A 22,336-nucleotide genomic window follows, 5' to 3' on the forward strand; every position below is an offset into this window, starting at 1 on the left:
TTGAATCTCTTGGGACTTGGATAGAGGTTGCCTCTTAGTAGCTGCCTAACTGTGGGAAAGATACTTCTATTTTTTTTTTTTTTCTTCTGAGTTTCCTCCCCTTAAAATGAAGGGGCTGAACATGAAAAAGACAGGAGATAACAAGGATTAATAGTAGTAAGGATTGGAGAAAAGAGAATCATTGTGAACTGTTGTTGGGATTGTAGATTGTCATAGCCACTATAGAAAACAGTAGGGAGGATCCTCAAAAAAATTAAAGCTAGAATGACCGTAAGATCCAGTAATCCCACTTTGGGGATCCAAAGGAAATGAAAACACTAACAGGAGAAGACATCTGCACCCCCGACCACATTCAGAGCAGCATTGTTTATAATAGACAAGGCACAGAAACAACCAAAGTGTCCACTGATGGATGAGTGGGTAAAGCAGTTGTGGCATATATACACACAATGGGATATTATTCAGTCATTAAAAAAAAACAACAACAAGGAAATCCTGCCATTTGTGTTAACATGGAGGGACCTTGAAGGCATTATGCTAAGTAAAATACATCACTGGAGCAGGACAAATTCTGTGTGATCTCACTTATATGTGAAAACCAAAAAATAAATAAAAAATAGCTTAGAGCATAAGAGATCAGATTTGTGGTTACCAGAGGCAGAAAGAAGAGGTAGGGGGCAATCCTGGAGGGTAGCTGAAAGGCACAGACTTCCAGAGAAAAGGCACAAACTTCCATTTATAAAATACTTAAGTACTAAGGATGTAACCGGAGAAGGCAATGGCATCCCACTCCAGTACTTTTGCCTGGAAAATCCCATGGACGGAGGAGCCTGGTAGGCTGCATGGGGTCCATGGGGTCGCTAGAGTCAGACACGACTAAGCGACTTCACTTTCACTTTTCAGTTTCATGCATTGGAGAAGGAAATGGCAACCCACTCCAGTGTTCTTGCCTGGGGAATCCCACAGACAGCGTAGCCTGGCGGGCTACAGTCCATAGGGTTGCAAAGAGTAGGACACTACTGAGCACACACACAGCGACTACAAGGGAAGTGAAGCGCAACACAATGACTATAGTTGACATTGCTGTATCATATACTGCTGAGTTAGGAGAGTAAATTCCAAGAGTCCCCATCACAAGGGGAAATTTTTTCCCTTTTCTCTTTTTATCTATCTGAGAAGATGTGTGTGAGCTGAACCTATTGTGATGATCATTTCACGATCTATGTAAATCAAACCATCAGGCTGTATAGCTTAAGTTTATACAGTGATGCAGTCGGTTATTTCTCAATAAAACTGGGGCAGAGGGTGGGGGGCGGTGTGTGTGCCCGGAATGAAGGGCCTATGACATAAGATCCTAACAGGTTTCAAGTTTTAGGTTCTTTGTATTCTTGCCCTTGTAGACTAGCCTTAACAATCAATTTGTGGAGATTTCACATTTCTTCTTTTTTTTTTAATGTGTCAGGAGGGAGGGGTGTGTGTGTGTGTGTGTGTGTGTGTGTGTGTAAAGGAATGGAGACAAAGCAGACTCTGGCCTGCCCCAGACCCTACCCTCGCCAGGGACGGACCTGTCCGCCCACCTGCCGGGAGGAGAGCTGGTTGGAGCCCAGGAACCCAGCAGATGCAATTCCAATTTAGCAACATGAAGAAGTCCTCTCCAAGGCAACCCAGGCGAACACACCACCCACTGGGCAGGGCTAAAAATACACCCGCATGGTTTCCACGTCACACCTGAAGTAAAAATACATCCAACCGGGAGCTGCTGGCTTGGTCTCCCCCATCCCGCTCTGCTCTCTCCATCTGGTCTTTCAAGGGGAAGAGCGGGGAGGAGAGGAGGCGGGCTGGCTAAGCTCTTCCTTCACACCGGCTCCTCTGCCTCCGGGACCCTGGCAGCCCCCACCCCCGGCAGAGCCCAGAGGAGGCGGGTCCCTTTGTAGCAGCTAGAAACTGCCAGATGGCCGTAGCTGGTCTGGGTACCTCAGAGGAGTGAGTGGATTCTAAGCCCAAAGAGCTCTTTAGGCTTGTGTCTCAGAACCCCGACTTGCTGCCGGTGGTCACTTCATTCATTCATTCGTCTCCATGCATTGATTCATCGAAGATTTATCCACCTTCTGCTGTGTGCCAGGCAGTGTGCTTGACCCTGGGGAATTCAGAGAGAAAATGAGATTGTGGATCAGAGGAGCTCCCCATGGAGTGAGGAAGATGGCTGAGCACAAACAACTCTAGTCAGTCGAGTTTAACAATCGTCCTAAGGGAAAGAAAAATAAATGCTTACCGGCAGTGTTTTTTGGTTTAAAAAGAGGATTTCGAGTTCTGATGAGTTATACTTTGCCTCTCCTCCTCTTCCTCTTTCTCTGCCTCTATTTGAATTGACACATGGGCTTGTTTCCCTGCCAAATGAGTCAGTGGAAATGGAATTATACATTTATTGGAGCGGATAGCATCGACGTTGCTCTGAATTAAAAAAAGGTGCCCCCACGCCATCCCAGGGAAGTGAAACAAGCATTAATTGACAACTTCCTAAGTGCCAGCCACTCTGTACTATCCTTCCTTTTCTCCTTGCGATAATCTCTGTGGTAGGTGGTATCATCCCCCTTCTATAAAAGAGGAAACTGAGGCTCAGAAACATTCAGTCACTTGCCCCAGAGTCATATAGTTAATTATCTGTCTCCAGAGACTGTGCTGGTTTCAAACCACCCAGCCCACTGAATTTGTGAGGTCAAAGTAGAACCCGCACCCCCAAGCACATCTCGGTGGCAACTCAGAGGAGGCGATGACTTCTCTTGCTGGAGAGACCAGTCCGGGAGCTTTGGTACTAGGGCTGGCACTCTGAGCTAGGCTATAGGGAGAGACCTAGGCACAGGGATTTCAGGTGGAAGGAACAGCAGGGGCGTGAACAGCCTGGTTTGCCTGAGCTGGTGGAGGGTGTGATACAGGTACAGGTGGCTGGGGGCCACCTGCTATCTGTCCAACCATCACGTATCCCTCTGAGTCTGTCAATTAGTGCTGAAAAGAAACCTGAGGCCACGCTGTGAAGTGCCTCATCTGATGATGCTGACTCTATTTCCTCAACATCCAGGAGCGATGTCTCTATACTTCTCAAACTGACTGCTGGTAATGGGCCTTCTGGCTGTGAAAGGGAAAGGGGTGGGGCCAGGAAAGGGGCGGGGCCACCCAGCAAAGTGGCTCCATACTATTGACTCTGACTCGGGTCCCAGCAACCTCTGACACGGGGCACTGGAAATAAAAGGTCACAACGCCAGCCCCTGGGTAGTTTCCAGGGTGGTGGGCCTTTGGCAACTTGAGACCCCCCACTGTGTGGGAGACTAGGTTGGGTGGCTGGTGAGCTGGTCGTTTCACTGCTTGCCCTCCTTTACCCCACCTCTCTGGCCAGTAACTCATGTCCTGTGCAGAGGTCTGACCCTGACCTGGCTCTAGTCCCTCTGCCTCATCACTATAAGCCTCCACATTCTGGGACTCCCCTGGCAGTCCAGTAGAGAAGACTCTGAGCTCCCAATGCAGGGGTCAAGGTTCAACCCCTGGTTGGGGAGTTAGATCCCATGTGCCATAACTAAAGATCCTGCATGCCGCAGCGAAGACCCAGTGCAGCCAAATAAATAAATAAAAATTTCTTTAAATTAAAAAAATAGAATAAAAACAAAAACCTCCACCTGGAAATGTTCCTCTCCCACTCTACATTGCCTCCCTTGGGACGGTCCATTCTTAGGAAGTGCCTGGGGGCTCTGACATCCCACTCCATCCCCATCGGAGGCAGCAGCCGAGGCTCAGGGAGGGGTGAGCACTGACACTGGGCTGTGAAGGGAGCTGCAGGACAGGCCTGGGGGCTCCAAGGTCAGGGAGTGGACAGCCAGGCAGGCTGCCACACACATGGCTGGACCCATAATTGAGGTCTGCAATTCTGGCCAAGGTCACAAGGGGAGGGATGGCTGGCTGAGAGGCCCAGAAGTGACAGAGTGGCATGACTGTGAATCACAAGGTTTATCACCCAGAAAGGGAGCTCAGTGCTAATGTCGGCCCCTGCGTGTGGCCATCATCTCCCCTCCCCCAGCCCACGGGGCTCTGTTTCTCTCTACCTATCTGTTCTCTGTCTCTTGTGCTCTTTGCACGGTAGCCTTTCTGAAGCGCTATTCAAAAAGACTTTTTAAACTGCAGCATAGTTGCCTTACAATGTTGTTAGTTTCAGGTGTACAGCATAATGATTAAGCTTTATATATATATTCTTTTTCAGATTCTTTCCTCTTATAGGTTATTACAAAGTATTGAGTATAGTTTCCCATGCTGTCCTGTAGGGCCCTGTTGGTTATCTACTGAAGCTCTATATTTTTGCATTCTTTCTTTTCCTATCTCTGCTTCTCTGTCTATGGTCCTCTGAGTAGAAAGAAATGTTTAAAAAAGAAAAAAAAAACTTTTTAAAATCCAGGTTGTCCAAGGAGGAAGGAAGGGAAGCAGAAAAGGAGTCTGTTTTTTCTTTCCTTGAGTCCTTTAGCAAAAGGCAATGAACTTCAGCCTTAGAAGGGAACTTTCAGTTAGATGTGAGTGTAAAAATTACCAAGGAGGTTGGGGTCTCCATCCCAAAAGGTCTTTGGAAATGTTAGTGAGACCTAGCGGGCCATCTAAATTATGAACATCTGCCTTGAGACAGGAAAGAATAAAATGCACAGCTGCCCAAGGATGTGCTCAGAAGCTTCATCAGAAATGTGTGTCCAGTGTGGGGGGAGGGGGGAGGACCTAGATCACTTTGCTCTCAAGAAAATCTGGGGCTTTGCCGAGGGGGTCTCGGCCTCTCTGCTGCTGGAGGGAGGGTCAAATTCAATTCTTCAAGGGACTCAGCCAAGATCCTGCCCAGTTTATGGCAGGTGGGGTGTCTCCCAGGGGCAACCCCACACATCCTGGCCCCAAACTGGGCATTCTAGGCTGCCGAATTTGGGCAATGTAGAAAAAACAAGAAGGCAGAAATGTCAGAAGTAATTAAACCAAATGATGGCTTAAACCCCTGTAGAAATCAACACATCCGGTTTAATCACCTTCTTAAGCCAGCACAAGACTGCGGGTCTGTGGAGAGGGGTTCTTTATTTCTTTGGATCGTTAACAAGAAGTGTGTATCTTGAGCTTGCTTTTGGTTCAGGTCCTCCTGGGGAGAGGTCTGATGTGGGTGGAGGTGGGGTTGGTGGGGGGCGGTGGTTGGTGAGGACTCACAAAAGAGAAAAGAAATAATAAAATCTTATTTGAGATCATCTCTCGTCCTCCGTGCCTGGCTCCATCGGCACTCGGGGCGTCCCGCCCTCCCAGCACCCAGGCAGAGGCACAGTGCTGAATGTGCTAAATCAGGCCATTAGAGAAATTCATTTCTCTTTATTAGTCTGTGTCAAATCCTTTTTATTAGTGGCTGGAAACGACCTCTCTTCTGCAGTAAAATGTCATGCCGGTTCACTCCTTTTATTTGTTCTGCACCGACGAGGCTCAAACTCTCCCTGAATTAGTACGGTGAGATTTATTTCCTCCAAATTTTGAACGGCTTAAGAGAGATTGGGGTGGAGGGGGCGACCAGGCGGAAGGCAACGTGGGGAGAAGAGTGGAGAGGGATCAGGGAGGGAGAAGGTGAGCTCTTCTGGAGGTCAGGTGTTCCTGGCTCTTTGGAAAGAAAGCCTAATGGCCATCTTTCGCATCTCGATTGTCAGCATCTGGGCACTGGAGACCAAGTCTCCACACTTCTGCTTCCAGCCTCTCAAGGGTACTGATCCACAGTGGGCGAGATCTGGACAGTGGGAAGTGAAACTCCTTAAAACTCATTTTCTAGCTGGAGAGGGTGAAGCTCAGGGAATGTCAAGAATGGCAGCATCAGTATCCTATCCATAGCTGGAAATCCCCCTTCCCCATCCCATGCCTGGATCAGACTGGCCATTCGTGACCTAGGTGGCTAATGTGTCCAGCTCCCATGGTCCCTGCCCTAGCTACTGTGTCCTCCACGCCAGGGCCAAAACAGGGCTACTGGAAAGGACTCCTTGAGGGTGGCTTCTAGTCTCTTCCCCAGCTTTATGGAGTGACATTGGAGGGTATCTAAGAAATAGAAGTCAACGCTTAGGCAGTATAAGATGGGCGGCTGGGGAAGGGGCTGTGGAGTGGGCTAGGAACAGCCTTCAAGGTGCCCTTAGCATCAACGCAGCCATGGAACAAACTGCTGAGTCACTGGGAAACTGAACTTGCTTCTTGGGGCTGGCCCAGAGTGTCCCAGCAGCCCCTACACTTGGGGTTAGCAGGTAGCCGTCCAGGTGATGGAAGGATCTAGACAGATAAACAGAGGAGCCGCAGGCAGCCCCACCAACCCTGGCCGGGGCTCCTGTGAGAAGCTGTGGGTTAGCACAGCTGTCATCCGAGCCCTTAGGCTCGGGGACCCTGGCATCAGGGCGGGTGTTCCACCCAGAGGTGGGAGGGTGGGACATGAAGGGAGGATTTGGGAGCTGAAAGTGCTGCTCAGGCCAGGAGGGGCTGGGGAGAGGGGCTATGGCAGCCACCAGGAAGCCTGCTCTGGGCTCCACGGGTGCTCGCTTCACTTGCAGGACCAGGAAGGAAAGCGGGTTTTCTTCCACTGAGACTTTACATAAGTCATAGAAAACACTTCCGGGTATGCCTTCATCTCCCTCTCTCTCTCACACACACACACCACAGCAGGGAGACCTGCCCCCTCCTGGTGAGAGGTTTATAAGATGGAGCAGTGCTAGAGCTCTGCCTTGAAGGTGCACACTGTCCCCCAGTGGAAGGGACAGAGCCTCCACCCCAGGCCCTGAAAGCCCGCTTCACTGTGGGCCCTGTGATCTGCAAATTCACCTCTTGGACTTCATCTCCCTCCATTCGCCTACCTTACTGCAGCCACACACGCCTGGACTTTGTTCCAGACACACACCACACTCATTTCTATCCCAAGTGCTTTGGTCCTCTCTTGCTTGGAACGCCCCTCCCTCAGACCTTTGCCTGAGTGCCTCTTCATCATTGGAGGCTTCACTCAAATGCCATCTCCTCAGAGAGGCCCTCCCTGACCACTCTCCTCTCCGAAGGGGCCAGGACAGCAGCCGAGGAGCCCGCCTCCTGCCACCACCCCAGCCCCAAGGCTGGTGGCTGGGAGATGTCGCCACCAGCAGCTCCCTCTTCCCCGCCCCACATCGTACACAGAACGCACGATGCTGGCACACACACTGCGTACAAATAACATGTAGCACACACACACACACATACACACACTGCGTATAATACAGGCACATGCACAGTGTATTCACAGCACACGATCCCTGCACCCCAGCTCCATGCACACAGCCCGTATGTGCACAGTCCCGCAAGACATAACACCGTGTGTGCACACAGATAAAAGCACCCAGGACAGTCCCTGACACGCCACTCACACTTGCTCTTGTTAACAGCCTACATTCAACCCAGGTGCACATGCATGCATGCACGCACACACACCCATACACACACACACACACACACACGCACACAGACCATCCCCTCTCCTTCCGGCAGCTGCCCACCCTCCTTCCAACCCGTGAGAAAGGAACGTGCAGTGACCAGCGGCTGCCGTGGGGGTAGGGGGCGGGCTGCACCCCCACCACCTGGCACGATGCTGCGGATTATTAGTTCCTGGTAATTTAGTGCCCTTGTACAGAGTCGATTTGTGCCTTTCATTCCTAATTGATCTAGTGGCTGTTTAAATGGCAGCAGGCATCTGTTGAGAGTAGGAAGGTTCATAAGGCGCAATAATTCATAACACCGTCTGGAATTTGCCTTTCATGTCCCTCAGCTAAACCACTGCAGGGCTCTGCTTAAATCACAGCCGTGGAGGCTTTCTTTGGTATTCCACTCAGGGCCAGGAGAATCTTGCATTAAACTGGGATCAGGTTAGATTAGACTATAATATGCTGCGGTATTAGTGGCTGCAAATGAAGACTTAGACTGGAGTTTAACCCCTTCACCTGGTTTTCTCTTTGTCTTCAGTGGCTGGCTGAGCAAACCCATTGTCTTCCCACCAGCTTCCTGAGGGGGCTGAATAGATCTTCTAGCAATTTGGGGGCTGCAGATAGGCTAGCCTCAGATAGTGACCCTTTTTCTCTCCATGCTATCACCCAGCCTGCAGCCTTGGAGCCCAGCTGTTTATGCATCAGCTCCCAAACCAAGGGTCAGGGCAGCAGTGTCCAGGTGCAGCTCTGCCAAGCCAGGTGGCTCATCAGAGACAGGAGTTCACCTCCCCTCCGTGCCCCCTGCCCCTGAGCTTGGGTAGAATGACCAGCAGGTATGGGTTTGGGTGTGGATGGGTCTCAGCACTTTCTGCCTTTCTGTCCAGAATTATTAGAATCCCAGGATGGGACAGGCTCATAGGGGTTCCCCATCTGCCTATAAACACTCTGTAGGCAGGCTGTTCATTCCTTCTTGGCGTGGTTAATCAGTGTTCCTGCTGGAAGAAGTGTAGTGTGTTTTCCTCTTCAAGATTTCTTGTGCTTTCCAATATGGTAGCCACTAGCCACATGTTGCTATTTAAATTAAAATTAGTTAAAATTAAAATTAAAAATTCAAGGTCCTAGGCAAAGCAGCCATTTTTTTGAGCTTATTATTTTATATTTGAGTATAGCCAATTAACAAGTTGTGATAGTTTCGAGTGGATAGCGGAGGGACTCAGCCATCCATATACATGTATCCTTTCTCCCCCAAACTCCCCTCCCGTTCAGGCTGCCACATAACACTGAGCAGAGTTCCCAGTGTTCTACATTAGGTCCTTGTTGGTTATCCATTTTCAGTACAGCAGTGTGTACATGTCCAGCCCAAACTCCCTAACTATCCTTCCTCCCATTCTGCCCCCCTGGCAGTCAGAAGTTCATTCTCTGTGAGTCTGTTTCTGCTTTGTAAGTCAGTTCATTCGTATCATCACAGCAGCCATATTTTAAGTGTCCGCTGGCCTCGGTTAGTTAGTGGAGGCTGTGGAATCTTTTCATCATTGCAGGAAGTTCTGCTGGGTGGTGCCAGCTACAGCAGCCCCGTTGGCAGGAGCCTGGGGACCAGGCCTGACACATGCTTTCTCCTCTCCCAGCAAACAGATTTTCATCAAAAAGAAAGGAGCCAGATTTCGTGGTCCCAGGGGACTTCAGTGAGAAGCCAGAGAGGGATGTGCATATGCTTTTGGGAACCACAGTGGGGAGAATGGGGCTCCAGAGTCCAGTGTCAACACCCATGTAAGCACACGCACAGGTGCTGGGTGTGAAGACAGAGCTGTTCACTCAGGCTACAGAGAATGAGAATGAGATGCACTTACACGTGCAAATGACATCTCACACATAACATACATGTATATTCAACAAATGTTTATTCGGATAACGTACAGTCACTGCTAGACTCTGGGTGGAGAGTGAAGAATACGATGGGCTTGCTTCCTGCCCTCATGTAGCTGACAGTCGAGTGAGGAAGGCAGGTGGTAAGGCAAACAAGCCAGGTCTGTGTAGGTTGCAGGGTGGGGCAGTCAGGGCAGCTTCCCAGAGTTGGTGATGTGGAAGCCAAGACCCAGAGAGCGGCCAAGTAAGCACTTAAGCTTACATCCATCCATCATAGAACCACCCGTGTCGCCAGACATGCTCATGCCCACATATTCTTCATTCATCAGTTCATTGTCAGTCACCGAATATGTATTAAGTGCCTGCTGTGAGCGTCAAGGCAAGGTCCTAAGGATACAATGATCATTGAGACAGGGACAGTCTTGGGGAAAAACAGTGGCCAAGTAATGATGCGTATTATTATTTAATTGCAGTTGTGCTAAGTGGGTGTTGATGGAAATGTATAGGGAGGTGTCACATGTAAGTGGGGTGTCTGACCTAAACTGAGTCAGCCAGCAGAGGCAGGATGGATGGGGACATCTCCCCACCACGTGTGACGAGTAGCCAGGTCCACACACACACACCTTCCTCCCCACCCCCCACCCTCACCCTACCATCAACACTTGCAAACACACAGGTACTGCCCTTGGCTGACTCTACACAGCCAATGCGGATCTGTGACCAGTGATGAATGTTTACATCCAGGACTTTTCTGGACATTTCCCGTATTTCCTTCCTGGGTTGATCTTGAGCACGAAATGGACACCTACCTCTTTGAAGAGTTATACCCAGCATCCCTCCTCAAATATCCACACAATTTATTTAGACAAAGAGAAAGTTAGGCTCCCGGTAGGGGAGGAACAGAAGCCACTGAGGCCCCAGGAATGAGGAGGTTGGATCCTCCATGCCAGGGTATGAAATGCTGCTGTCCTGGCGGACCGTGGGGACCGGGGCCTTACTCCAGGAGTGGGACTCTGACAGAAGAGGTGATGGGAAGGTGAGATGGGCCCCTGAAGGCTTCTGCACTGCAAGAGGCCCTGATGGCAGCAGGTCTCTGAGTGCACATGTGTGAGCTCTCGCTGTCCCCGCAGGCATCCTCTTTTCCCGCTCCTGACGCTGCTGTTTGAGAAATGTGAACAGGCCACCCAGGGCTCTGAGTGCATCACGTCCGCCAGCTTCGATGTGGACATCGAGAACTTTGTCCACCAGCAGGAGCAGGAACACAAACCCTTCTTCAGCGATGACCCGGAACTGGACAATCTGGTAAAGACCCTCCAACCCCCACCCTGGCTAGGGTTGTCCCACACTCTGATCCCCTCCAAATGCCCCAAAAGCAATCCTTTCATTTATTCATCCAGCAAAGAAATGTGCTTCCCCGCTGTGGGCAGGCCTTGGTGTTCCAGCAGCTGAGAACCTTTAACCAAGGGTTGCGCACACTGGTGATGCTGCCAAAGCTCTGCCTTCCTCCTCCCCGGCAGCACCAGCATCACCTCCCACCCTCTTGCAGTGCAGACGGGAGGAGGGGAGGGCCATGGCATCCAGAATGTTCTGAGGGCTGGAATCCTGGCATGTTGGGAAATCCGTCTTGGGCTGCCCAGAGAGGAGCTGATGGCCGTGTGCTACATTGTGAAGGAGGAGGGTGACATGCATATTCAAGTACATCAGTGGATAGGAAGACTGGAAGCAACAAATGAGAAGATCAGCTTCTCTACTGAGAAGACCAGCAGATGTCCTGCCCATTTAGGATACAGTAGATCAGGCTCCCAAGCCTAACTTATCATCCAGATCATCACTACAGCTTTAAAAAGTACATGTTCCTGGGCCCCTCCACCTGGAAAGCAGGATTCAATAAGTTTAGTGGGACTTGCACATGTACATTTTTAAAGGTTTCCCAGATAACTGCAATCTTCAATAAGGCTTGGGAGCCGATAGATTAGATGATACTCTAACTCTTCGTCTAGCCCTGGGAATCCTACTGAGAAAAGAGCTGTGGAGAGACCGCTCTGTTTGTTCATCGTGACAACAGTTATCCTGGGATTATTAACCACGATTCTTGATTTTGCTGTGGGTGGATTATCCAGATCGTGCATGGTAAATTTGGAAACTCTGAAAATACGTCTTCCACAAGTTGATTGATTATAGCACTGACCTCCATCCAGAATTTAGTTAGTACCTACTCCCCAAAGGGAAACAGATTTAGAAAAGCAAATGTGACTCCAAGAAGGAAGGAAGAAACACACACACACACACACACACACGGTGCATCTGCAGAGCACACTTAAATGACTTGGGTATTATTCTGTGTTGTGAATGACCCACTCCACTGCTTCTCTCAGGGGTTGAATATGATACCTTATGGAGTCCAGGAGAGCGACCAGGAGAGGTCCCCTCCTTGGCCTGGAAATCTATGAAGTGTTATGGTGCATTATGATACAGGACAGAGGACACGCACTTGGCCAAGGTCGGGAGCATTAGTGCAGGTTTCTGGGGGCCGCAGGTGCACCTCTGCTCGGCTCCTGGCTGTGACTGAGCTAACATCCCTCCTGGTAACACAGTCCCCTGTCTCTCAAGTCCCCCAGGAGAGTCATCCCCGTGCAGGTTCTCCATTTGGTTGGATAGTTAGTGCAGGCAGACTTGCCCCTGCCCTGCTGTTCATCTGATCAGAATCTCGGAACCACAACTGTGAATCAGGTCTTTAGAAGCTAACACTCAGCAGTCATGGGGCCAGGAGGTGAGGCAACCGTTTGTGTGGGAGCTGGAATGAACACTCCCTTCACTTGACCCCCAAAAGAAGCTGAGGCCTCAGTTGGTGGGAAATACCTAAAATTGGCTGAGTAATATGAAAGAATATAAACCTTCTTCAGGAGTAGGAGTCCTGGTGAAACAAACCTCACAAACTTGCCCACTGCCACCTGCCAGGTGAATTCTGGAAGACACCTCCCCCTCCCAGCCCCAGGACAACCTCTTATTCTATTGAGTTGGCCAGAAAGTTCATTTGGAATTTGCCATAAGATGTAGTGGGAAAACCTGAACAAACGTTTTGGCCAACCCAAGAGTACAGCCTGGAAATACCAAAAAGCGACCATCTCCATGCTTTCCCCTGGCCCACACTACCTGGGTCTCTCAGGGGTCTGCTCACTCATAGGCTCAGATTTCTTCGTCTAATCCAGCAAAACATGGTAGTATCCACCATGTGCCATGGCTGATCTGAGGGTGGGGTTGCAGTAGGGGTTGCCCCGGTGGCCCCAGACCCCTGGTGCCCCCTGGGCTTCTATCCTAAGTGATGGGAGTAGTCCACTGGTGGAGCAGGCTTTGCACAGCCCACCCCTTCACATGGACCCGGAGGAGTTTACCTGGGGGCGTTGGCCACAGTCAATGACTGATCAATTATTTAAATGGAGGTGGTTGAAGGAGCCAAGGAGATGAGGCCAAGCTCACCCTCTGGGAGACTCTGACGACAGCTCCTATGAAGCTCGGTTTCCCCATCTGTAGAGACAGTACACCTGTCTCCTGTGACTGTCATAAAAAATTATCGCCATGACTAGTGGAACTAAATGGCCTTTGAAAATGCGTGGCATCCAGAAGGTTAAGGTCAAATGCAGTATCACTAAGGCCAGGCATTCCAGCCGCCTCACCTCACCTCCAGGCCATCAGAGAGACTATGTGGCCGAGAGCCTGAAACTTTCCAGGGGTTGGGGCCGGGATCAGGCAGTGCCCTTTGCCATCCCATGTGTGGTCCTGTGTCAGGAGGCGGGAGGTGAGGAGGCCGACCACAGGAGCCATCATTAGAACAAGAGTCGTGCAGCCGGCACTGCTGAGATGCACATAATTAGAAATTAGAAAAAGGTCAGATCGCGTCATTATCAGCTCAATCAGCTGCCGAGTGCCACAGCCAGTTAATTTGGCATCTGTATTTTTTACAACCCCGCACACGTAGCCCAGCGGACTGTAACTCTTTATTCGGACAGATATACTGCGCAGCGGAGCAGGGACATAAAATGAGACCCCAAGCAAATGAGCTGAGATAATTGAGAGATTTATTTTTTATATATATGTGTGTCAGGGCGGCTTTCCTTTGCCCTTGAATGTTGACTTTCACAGATGGGCTTGTAACGAGGACACTGGGATCCCCCCAAACTGTTCCACCCTGGATCCTGGAGCGGGGCTCAGATCCTGCCTCCTCGCCAGCCCCACCAGGCCTACCACCCCCCAGGACGTGGGTCCTCCCCACTCCTGCTGGTCCCTCTCCTCCCATCCAAGCAAATCGCTGTGTTCACCTCCCCAGCTCCCAGGATCCCCCAGATGGGTTCCCATGGGAACCACGGCTGACAAAGCCCTCCCAGAGCTGCTCAGAGACCAGAGAGGTTCTGAGAGTGTAGGTTTCTAAGTGAACCTCCCTTCCCGGTTAGCCAGCTGCCAGAATAGAAACTTAGAATCATAAAACACTGGGGGAAAACCCCAAGCATAGAGAGCAGCGCGTCCATTTTACAGATGGGGACACTGGAGTCCAGAGAAGGGCGGTGACTTGTCAGCGCCCAGGTCTGCTGACTCCTTCCACTCCATCACCCACCTCTCTGCTTCCCCAGGGGCAGCAGAGCCCTCATTTATAAATGGCCGTCTCACAAAAAACAACCCTGATAAGAAAGGTGAAGAGGAATGCAAGTCTGAATAATAAAAACATATGACATTATTTATAAAAAAAAAAAAAAAAAAGCATCTTTCCCACTGGTACACACACTCCCTGACCCTCTCCACCTCCCCATTTCAGTACCATGGGGGTGGCTTTCCCCTGGTCAGCTCCCCCAGGGACACCCCAATCCCCGCCCTGCCTCCAACTCCCCCATACACACATCCCAGTGCTCACCAGCCCTCTGTCACCTGGCCCATTGATCCCCTATTTGGGCCCAGCAGCCTCTGACTGGCAGTTGGTACAGTTTGTAAAATTTGCAAGTTCCCTAAACCCCTTTGAAAGGCAAAAGCTTTTTGTTTTATAAAATCTGATTTATGGGCCCCCAGTGCAGGGCCGAGGTTTTATATATTATGCAAGATTTCAAACCGAGGCTGTAAAACGTACGGTTTCAGTTTCATGCATGGAATTTTTTTATGTGTAAATTTTTTAACATTTATGGGGCACGTTTTAATGAGACTCTGGTGGGGCTCACGGGACAGATTAGAGCTGCCTGATCGCAAAGCCAGCTCCAACATGGGGCCCCCCAGGCTCCTGGGCCCTCTCTGAAGGGGGTGGGGTGCAGAGGCCAGAGGTTGTGAATATGGAGACACACGTGAAGGAGGCAGGTTGGAGCCATGGGTCCACAGGGACCCCAGGCAGCACCCCTTCAGAGAGTCGTTCCCTCCTGCGTTCTGTCCAGACCCTCTTCACCTCAGTGGGAGCAGAAAATCCCACAAGACCCCAGAACAGGGAAAGGAAATAATAATCAAAGCCAGTAATAAATTTATAGCATACTTACTGGGTGCCAGGTGCCGTCGTCCTAAACACTATACCTGTATTATCTTATTTAATCCTCTTTTCAGACCCACAAGGCACAGATTATTACTATCCCTATTTTAAGATGAGGGGGCTTAAAGATGAGAGAAGCCTGGTGGCTCAGAAGGTAAAGAATCTGCCTGCAACACAGGAGAACCAAGTTCAATCCCTGGGTCAGAAAGATGCCTTGGAGAAGGGAATGGCTACCCACTTCAGTATTCTTGCCTGGAGAATTCCATGGACAGGGGAGCCTGGCGGGCTGCAGTCCATGGGGTCACAAAGAGTTGGGCAGGATGGAGTGATGTTCCTTAAGATGACGATCTTGCGACATGAGGTGAAATCATAGCTCAAGACCACACAGCTCATATGTGAGTCAAACACAGGCACGGAGCCCTGGCCCACACTCAGCAATTATGCAGCCCTAGACTCCGTCTTTTCTTAGTACTTCCTCTGCACTCAACTTTAGTTCTTTTCTGGCCAAATCTCCTTCCACCCTCAGTATGATGTTGAGGGAGTTGCTGTTGTTATCCCATTTTACAGATGAGAACAAGGAAATGTAGAGATCGTGTGAATCCTGCAGAGCATCCCCGAAGGTGGAGGGCCCCAGACCCAGCCTCCAAAATCCACTATTTCCTAGCACCCAGCTCTGCTATTTAATTTGTGAGATAGCCCTGGGAGGGGTTATCATTATACCCATTTTACAGAAGGGAGAATCCAAGACTGAGAACCCTGTAGTCGCTAAATTACAGAGCTGGGATTTGTCTAGCTCCTGAAGCCCACCTCTTTTCCCTGAACCACAAGGCCTCTCCAAAGTCTGAGGATGAGGCAGGGGAAGTGCCACATTGTGACTTAAAAGTATTTAACTTGTCCTGAGTGGCAGCCTCCCTAAGTGCTCATCCTGTCCCCCAGTCATCTGGCAGTCTCCAGCCCCTGGTCTTCACCTTTCTCCCATGTTCCAGGCTTTGTTCCAAGGACCCCACCCTTCCAACTGCTCAGGCCAGGCTGGGCTGGCCTGGAAAAATTCCCAATTAGATTTTAGCTTTGGCTGCCCTAGTGACACGCGGGAAGCACTTCAGAGCACTTGTAGGAATGCATGTTTACCAATTCATCTGTACGTGAAGCAGACTATTCCAGCTTCCCAAAGTGCAGAGAAGGAGAGGGAAAAAGGAGTCTGCCCTCCAGGGCAGAGATACTCCCTAATTGCTGCCTAGAATATCACGGGTTACCTAATCCCTGGGTCTTGATTCCTGTTCTCCAGGAGAATGATAACCGTGCCTGTGGGTCCCCAGGTTTGTGCGACTCAAATGAGGTAATGGAGAGAGAAGCGTTTTGCATATTGTAAAGTGCTATGTATATAAATGCTTTGAAAGGCAAGGATTTATTATTATCAAATGAAGAGGTCGCAGTCTTACAAGAGAGGCCACTTTTCAGAAAAGTGCTTGATGGAGGAGGGAGGGGCACATTGATGTAAATAATTGACATACAACACAGTCGCTGTGTGCCCGGGACACACGTACATGATTTCATTCAGTGTTCACAACAGCTCTTCAGTGTAAGCATTACTGATCAGCTTACATGTTACAGATGAAGTTAAAGGTCTGGTTCAAAATACTCAGACAGGAAATAATAGATGTAGGACATCACACCATGGGACTTTCCAGAAAAAGAGAGGCTCCCTCCCATCCTGTGGACTTTCCTGAGACTTATGAGGCCATGCGGGCTTCCCAGGTAGCCCTTGCGGTAAAGAATCCACCTGCCAATGCAGGAAGACTTAAGTGAAGCAGGTTCAGACTTAAGTGATCCCTGGTTCAGGAAGATCCCTTGGAGGAGGAAATGGCAACCCACTCTAGTAGTCTTGTCTGGAGAATCCCATGGACAGAGGAGCCTGGCTGGCTACAGTCCACGGGGTCACAAAGAGTCAGACCCGACTGAGCACTCTCATGCATGTGGGGCCCGCGTGCTGTGATATGAGACTACAATGTAAGATTGCATCTTGCTTTGCTTTAGTGAAGGATGCTACTTAGAAGAAGAGGGCTGCTTTTTCAATTAGTATTTTAAAAGAAAAGGGTGGGGAGAGAAGCTAAAAGATGAAGCCAAACTGGGAGAAAAGGAATTAAGGATACCTTCATCACAGTTGTTGATGATGTTAAATTAAATGGAACTGTTCATTACACTAGAAGATTTGGAATAACCTTTTACATGACATCGATCACTTAGGGAAATAGTTTAATACGCCAGAGTTTTACTCTGATTTAGAGGCAAAAACCCAAAATTGCATTAGAAATAAGCTAGAGGATGATTCACGAAACAAAATATAGAGGAAAAAACTGGGGATGATTATTTTTCCACTCTCTGAAAATGGAATAGCAATAGAAAAGCCAACAGGATATTAGAAATCATTAAAAGAGGTTGCAAAAATGTATATGCCTTTGGTTCCCTGTGGTTTATAAAGCACTTTCACATTATTATCTCTTTTAGCCCTTATCAAATCCTGTGAGTCAGGGATGAGGAAGACTGAGGCTAAGGGAAGTCATGGAATTAGCCCAATGTCACTCAATCTGTAAACAGTAGGCCTGGACTCAAATCTGGGCTGACGGTAAATCCCACAGGCTTTGTGCTATGCCAGGCAGCTGCCCCATATTAATGGCATTGCCCACTTTTTTTCTCTAATACTGAATAGATCCTACATATTCATTGCCTTGAAATACCATTGTGATTTACTCTATGTTCTTAAATCTTTAAACCAAGTCTGTTATCTCATAAAAAAGTAATCCTTCACCTGTGCTTTATTAAACCAAAAGGTAGGTCCACTTTCAGCCACTGTGCATCAGATCTGATTTAAACACATTGCACGTTTATTTCATCTGAGCGAAGCTATTTTGGATTGATTTTACTTTTTATTTTGTTCTATTTAATTGTATTTTCTGATTCTTTTTACATGAGAAGTATTTGTTGACTATAGGTATGTGTACTTTCCTCCGTGTGTGTGTGTGTGTGTGTGTGTATTCACGGAAAGATTTTAAAGTGAGTAAATGTTGATTGAAAAGGAAAAATAGTCCAATTAAGGAAAGCTCAGAGAAAGAGGAAAGAAGAAATGAAAGGATGGAAGGAAGAAGGAACAGAGGAAGGAAAAAAAGAAGAAAGGTTTAAAGAATTAGAGTTATTTTGGCTGGAGGAGACAAAGCTGACTGGCATCTTATTCGAGTGAGAGGTCTTGTACAATGTTTGGCATTTAATGAGACTTACTATTTGTCAAAATAATAATGTTAAATTAAGGGAGGTTGTAGGGACTTCTCTGCTGATCCAGCGGCTAAGACTTCACCCTCCTGATGCAGGGGACCTGGGTTTGATCCCTGGTCACGGAACCAGATCCCACATAGTGCAACTAAGACCTGGCTCAGACAAATACATAAATATTTTTAAAATTAAGAGAGATTGTACTGATGGAGGCGCTAGATGTTCTTGGTGCCTATAGAAAGCTGTTGTTCAGTCGCTCAGTCATGTCCAACTCTTTGCGACCCTATGGACAGCAGCACACCAGGCTTCCCTGTCCTTCACCATCTCCCAGAGCTTGCTCAAACTCTTGTCCATTGAGCCGGTGATGCCATCCAACCATCTCATCTTCTGTCATCCCCTTCTCCTCCTGCTTTCAATCTTTCCCAGCATCAGAGTCTTTTCTAATGAGTCAGCTCTTTGCATCAGGTGGCCAAAGTATTGGAGCTTCAGCTTCAGCATCAGTCCTTCCAATGAATATTCAGGACTGATTTTCTTTAGGATTGACTGGTTTGATCTTGCTGTCCAAGGGACTCTCAAGAGTCTTCTCTAGCACTACAGTTCAAAAGCCTTAATTCTTCAGTGCTCAGCTTTCTTTATAGTCCAACTCTCACAGTCATACATAACTACTGGAAAAACCTTTGTCGGCAAAGTAATGTCTCTGCTTTTTAATATGCTGTCTAACTTGGTCATAGCTTTTCTTCCAAGGAGCAAGTGCCTTTTAATTTCATGGCTGCAGTTACCATCTGCAGTGATTTTAGAGCCCAAGAAAATGAAATCTGTCAGTTTCCATTGTTTCCCCATCTATTTGCCACGAAGTGATAGGATCGGATGCCATGATCTTCGTTTTTCGAATGTTGAATTTTAAGCCAGCTTTTTCACTCCCTTTCACTTTCATCAAGAAGCTCTTTAGTACCTCTTCACGTTCTGCAATAAGGGTGACATCATCTGTATATCTGAAGTTATTGATATTTCTCCTGACAGTCTTGATTCCAGCTTGTGCTTCATCCAGTCCAGCATTTTGCATAATGTACTCTGCATATAAGCTAAATAAGCAGGGTGTCAATATACAGACTTGACGTACTCCTTTCCCAATTTGGAACCAGTTTGTTGTTCCATGTTCAGTTCTAACTGTTGCTTCTTGACCTGCATACAGGTCAGGTAAGGTGGTAGGTAAGGTGGTCTGGTATTCTTATCTCTTGAAGAATTTTCTACAGTTTGTTGTGATCCACACAGTTAAAGGCTTTAACATAGTCAATGAAGCAGAAGTACATGTTCTTCTGGAACTCTTGCTTTTTCTATGATCCAACAGATGTTGGCAATTTGATCTCTGGTTCCTCTGCCTTTTCTAAATTCAGCTTGAAAGTTCTGGTTCATGTACTGTGTGAAGGCATGCTTGGAGAATTCTGAGCATTATTTTGCCCACTTATAAAATGAGTGCAATTGTGCAGTAGTTTGAGCATTCTTTAGCATTGCCTTTCTTTGGGATTGAAGTGAAAACTAACATTTTCCCAGTCCTGTGGCCACTGCTGAGTTTTCCAAGTTTGCTGGCATATTGAGTGCAGCACTTTCACAGCATCATCTTTTAGGATTTGAAATATTCAGCTGGAATTCCATCACCTCTTCTAGCTTTGTTCATAGTGATGGTTCCCAAGGCCCACTTAACTTCACACTCCAAGATGTCTGGCTCTAGGTGAGTGATCACACCATCGTTGTTATCTGGTTATTAAGATGTTTTTTGTATAGCTCTTCTGTGTTCTTGCCACCTCTTCTTAATATCTTCTGCTTCTGTTAGGTCCATACTGTTTCTTTCTTTTATTGTGCCCATCTTTGCATGAAATGTTCCCTTGATATCTCTAATTTTCTTGAAGAGATCTCTAGTCTTTCCCGTTCTATTGTTTTCCTCTATTTCTTTACATTGATCACTGAGGAAAATATACAGTTGTCAGTTTCTGCCTCTGAGTGACTCTTCATCTAATTCTCCAAGAGCCTTTAATTAGCCAAGCACAATCCCTGTCCCTATAAAGAAAGTTGATTACCGAAGAATTGGTGCTTTTGAACTGAGTGTTGGAGAAGACTCTTGAGAGTCCCTTGGGCTGCAAGGAGATCCAACCAGTCCATCCTAAAGGAGATCAGCCCTCAGTATTCACTGGAAGGACTGATGTTAAAGCTGACTCCAATACTTTGGCCACCTGATGTGAAGAAGTGACTCATTAGAAAAGACCCGGATGCTCGGAAAGATTGAAGGCCAGAGAAGAAGGGACGACAGAGGATGAGATAGTTGGATGGCATCACCGACTCAATGGACATGAGCTTGAGTAAACTCCGGGAGTTGGTGATGGACAGGGTGGCCTGGCGTGCTATAGTCCATAGAGTGGCAAAGAGTCGGACATGACTGAGCAACTGAACTGAATTGAATCCCTACCCATCAGACAATCCAGATGAGAGTCTGGAGGCTCCTCTCTCACTCTCCGCTTGAAATGCTGATGAAGCTCAGAGAGGGTGTGGCCATGGCTCAGTCACACAGCTTACGGCTCAACACACCTGGACAGTAGTGTTCTCTGGGAGCCATGCCCTTGCTAGTCTTCCTGGGCATCAAGATGTTGGCCAAAAGCTAGGAGGGTAGGGTTAAAGAAAGACGCCTCTACATGGCTTATGTCAGCATCAATCGTCTTGGAAGGCAAGCACCCACTCTTTTCTTTTTACTTTTTATTTTGATGTAACTAGATTCACATGCAGCTGTAAGAATTAGTATAGTGAAGATCTGACTCCCTTTCTGCATGGCTAGAGGACAATTTCACAGCCAAGAGATGACAATGGTATGACCACCAAACTTATTCAGAGTTCACTAGTTTTACATATAGTCATAGCGATATGTGTGTGTGTGTGTGTGTTTAGTTTGTGCCACTTTTTCATGTGTGTATTCATGGAGACACTATGATTGTCAAGATACAGAACAGATCCTCCCTCCCTCCCCCACCATACCTCCTAGCAATCACTGATCTGTTCTCTATCTCTAAAATTTAGTCATTGAAAGAATGTTCTATATATAAAAAAAGAAGAAAAGAATGTTATATAAATGGCATTATGTCTGTAGCCTTCTGAGACTGGCTTTTTTTTCTCAGCATCATTCTCTTTAAATCCATCCAAGTAGTTGAGTATATATATCAGTAGTTTGTTTTTGTTGCTAAGTATGATTTCATGATACAGATGTACCATAGTTTCTTTATCTATTCACCTGTTGAAGTGTGTTTTGGTTGTTTCCAGCTTGGGGTTATTAAAAATAAGATTTCTTTGAATATACAAGTTTTGAGGTGAACACATGCTTTTATTTCTCTGGGATAAATGCCCAAGAGTGCAACTGCTGAGCTGGATGGTATATATTCAGTTTTGTAAGAAACTATTCTGCTGTTTTCCAGAGTGGCTGGACCATCTTTTATATCCACCAGTTACACATAAATGATCCAGTTTCTAATTCCTTGCCAACATTTAGTGTTATCTCTATTTTAAATGTTAACCATTCTGATAGGTGGGTGGTGACATCTTACTGTGGTTTTAAGTTGCATTTCCCTGACAATGCATGCATGCGTGCTGAATCCCTTCAGTCGTATCTAACTCTTTGTGAGCCCAGGGACTGTAGCCCACCAGGCTTCTCTGTGGGATTCTCCAGGCAGGAGTACTGGAGTGGGTTGCCATGCCCTCCTCCAGGGGATCTTCCCGACTCAGGGATAGAACCTGGGTCTCCTGCTTTGCAGGAAGATTCTTTACCGTTTGAGCCACCAGAGAAGACCCTTCCCTGATAATTCTGAACATCTTTTCGTGTGGCTATTTGCCATCTATGTATCCTCTTCAGTGAAATGTCTGATGTTGTCTTTTGCCCGTGTTCTAATTGGATTGCTTGTTATCTTACTGGTTAGTTTTGAGAGTTCTTTATATATTCTAGATGTTAAATCCTTTGTCAGATACGTGTTTTTCAGATATTTTCTCCTGTTCTGTAGTTTGTCTTTTCATCTTCTTCACAGGGTCTTTTGAAGAGCAAACATTTTACACTTTGATAAGGTTCAATTCATCAAGTTTCCCTTTTCTGGGTCATGTTTTTGGTGTCAAATCTAAGACTTCTTTGCCTAGCCCTCTGTCCTGATTATTTTCTCTTGTGTTTCTTTTTTCTTTTTTTTTTTCTTAAAAACTTTACGTTTTATGCCGTACATTT

The 22,336-nt window shown here is 47.6% G+C and overlaps 1 protein-coding gene across 2 annotated transcripts in view; it reads left to right on the plus strand.

Annotated features, from left to right (window-relative positions):
• The window catches only part of PKNOX2 (PBX/knotted 1 homeobox 2), a 292,022-nt gene that overhangs the window by 230,604 nt on the left and 39,082 nt on the right, over positions 1 to 22,336 (plus strand). For both annotated transcript variants that reach the window (XM_040255805.1, XM_040255804.1), the window contains exon 6: positions 10,460 to 10,631. In XM_040255805.1, coding sequence (XP_040111739.1) covers positions 10,460 to 10,631 — 172 coding nt within the window. The remainder of the gene's footprint in view (positions 1 to 10,459; positions 10,632 to 22,336) is intronic.

Source organism: Oryx dammah, unplaced genomic scaffold (genome assembly GCF_014754425.2).
Source record: "Oryx dammah isolate SB20612 unplaced genomic scaffold, SCBI_Odam_1.1 HiC_scaffold_15, whole genome shotgun sequence".
Taxonomy (NCBI): Eukaryota; Metazoa; Chordata; class Mammalia; order Artiodactyla; family Bovidae; genus Oryx; species Oryx dammah.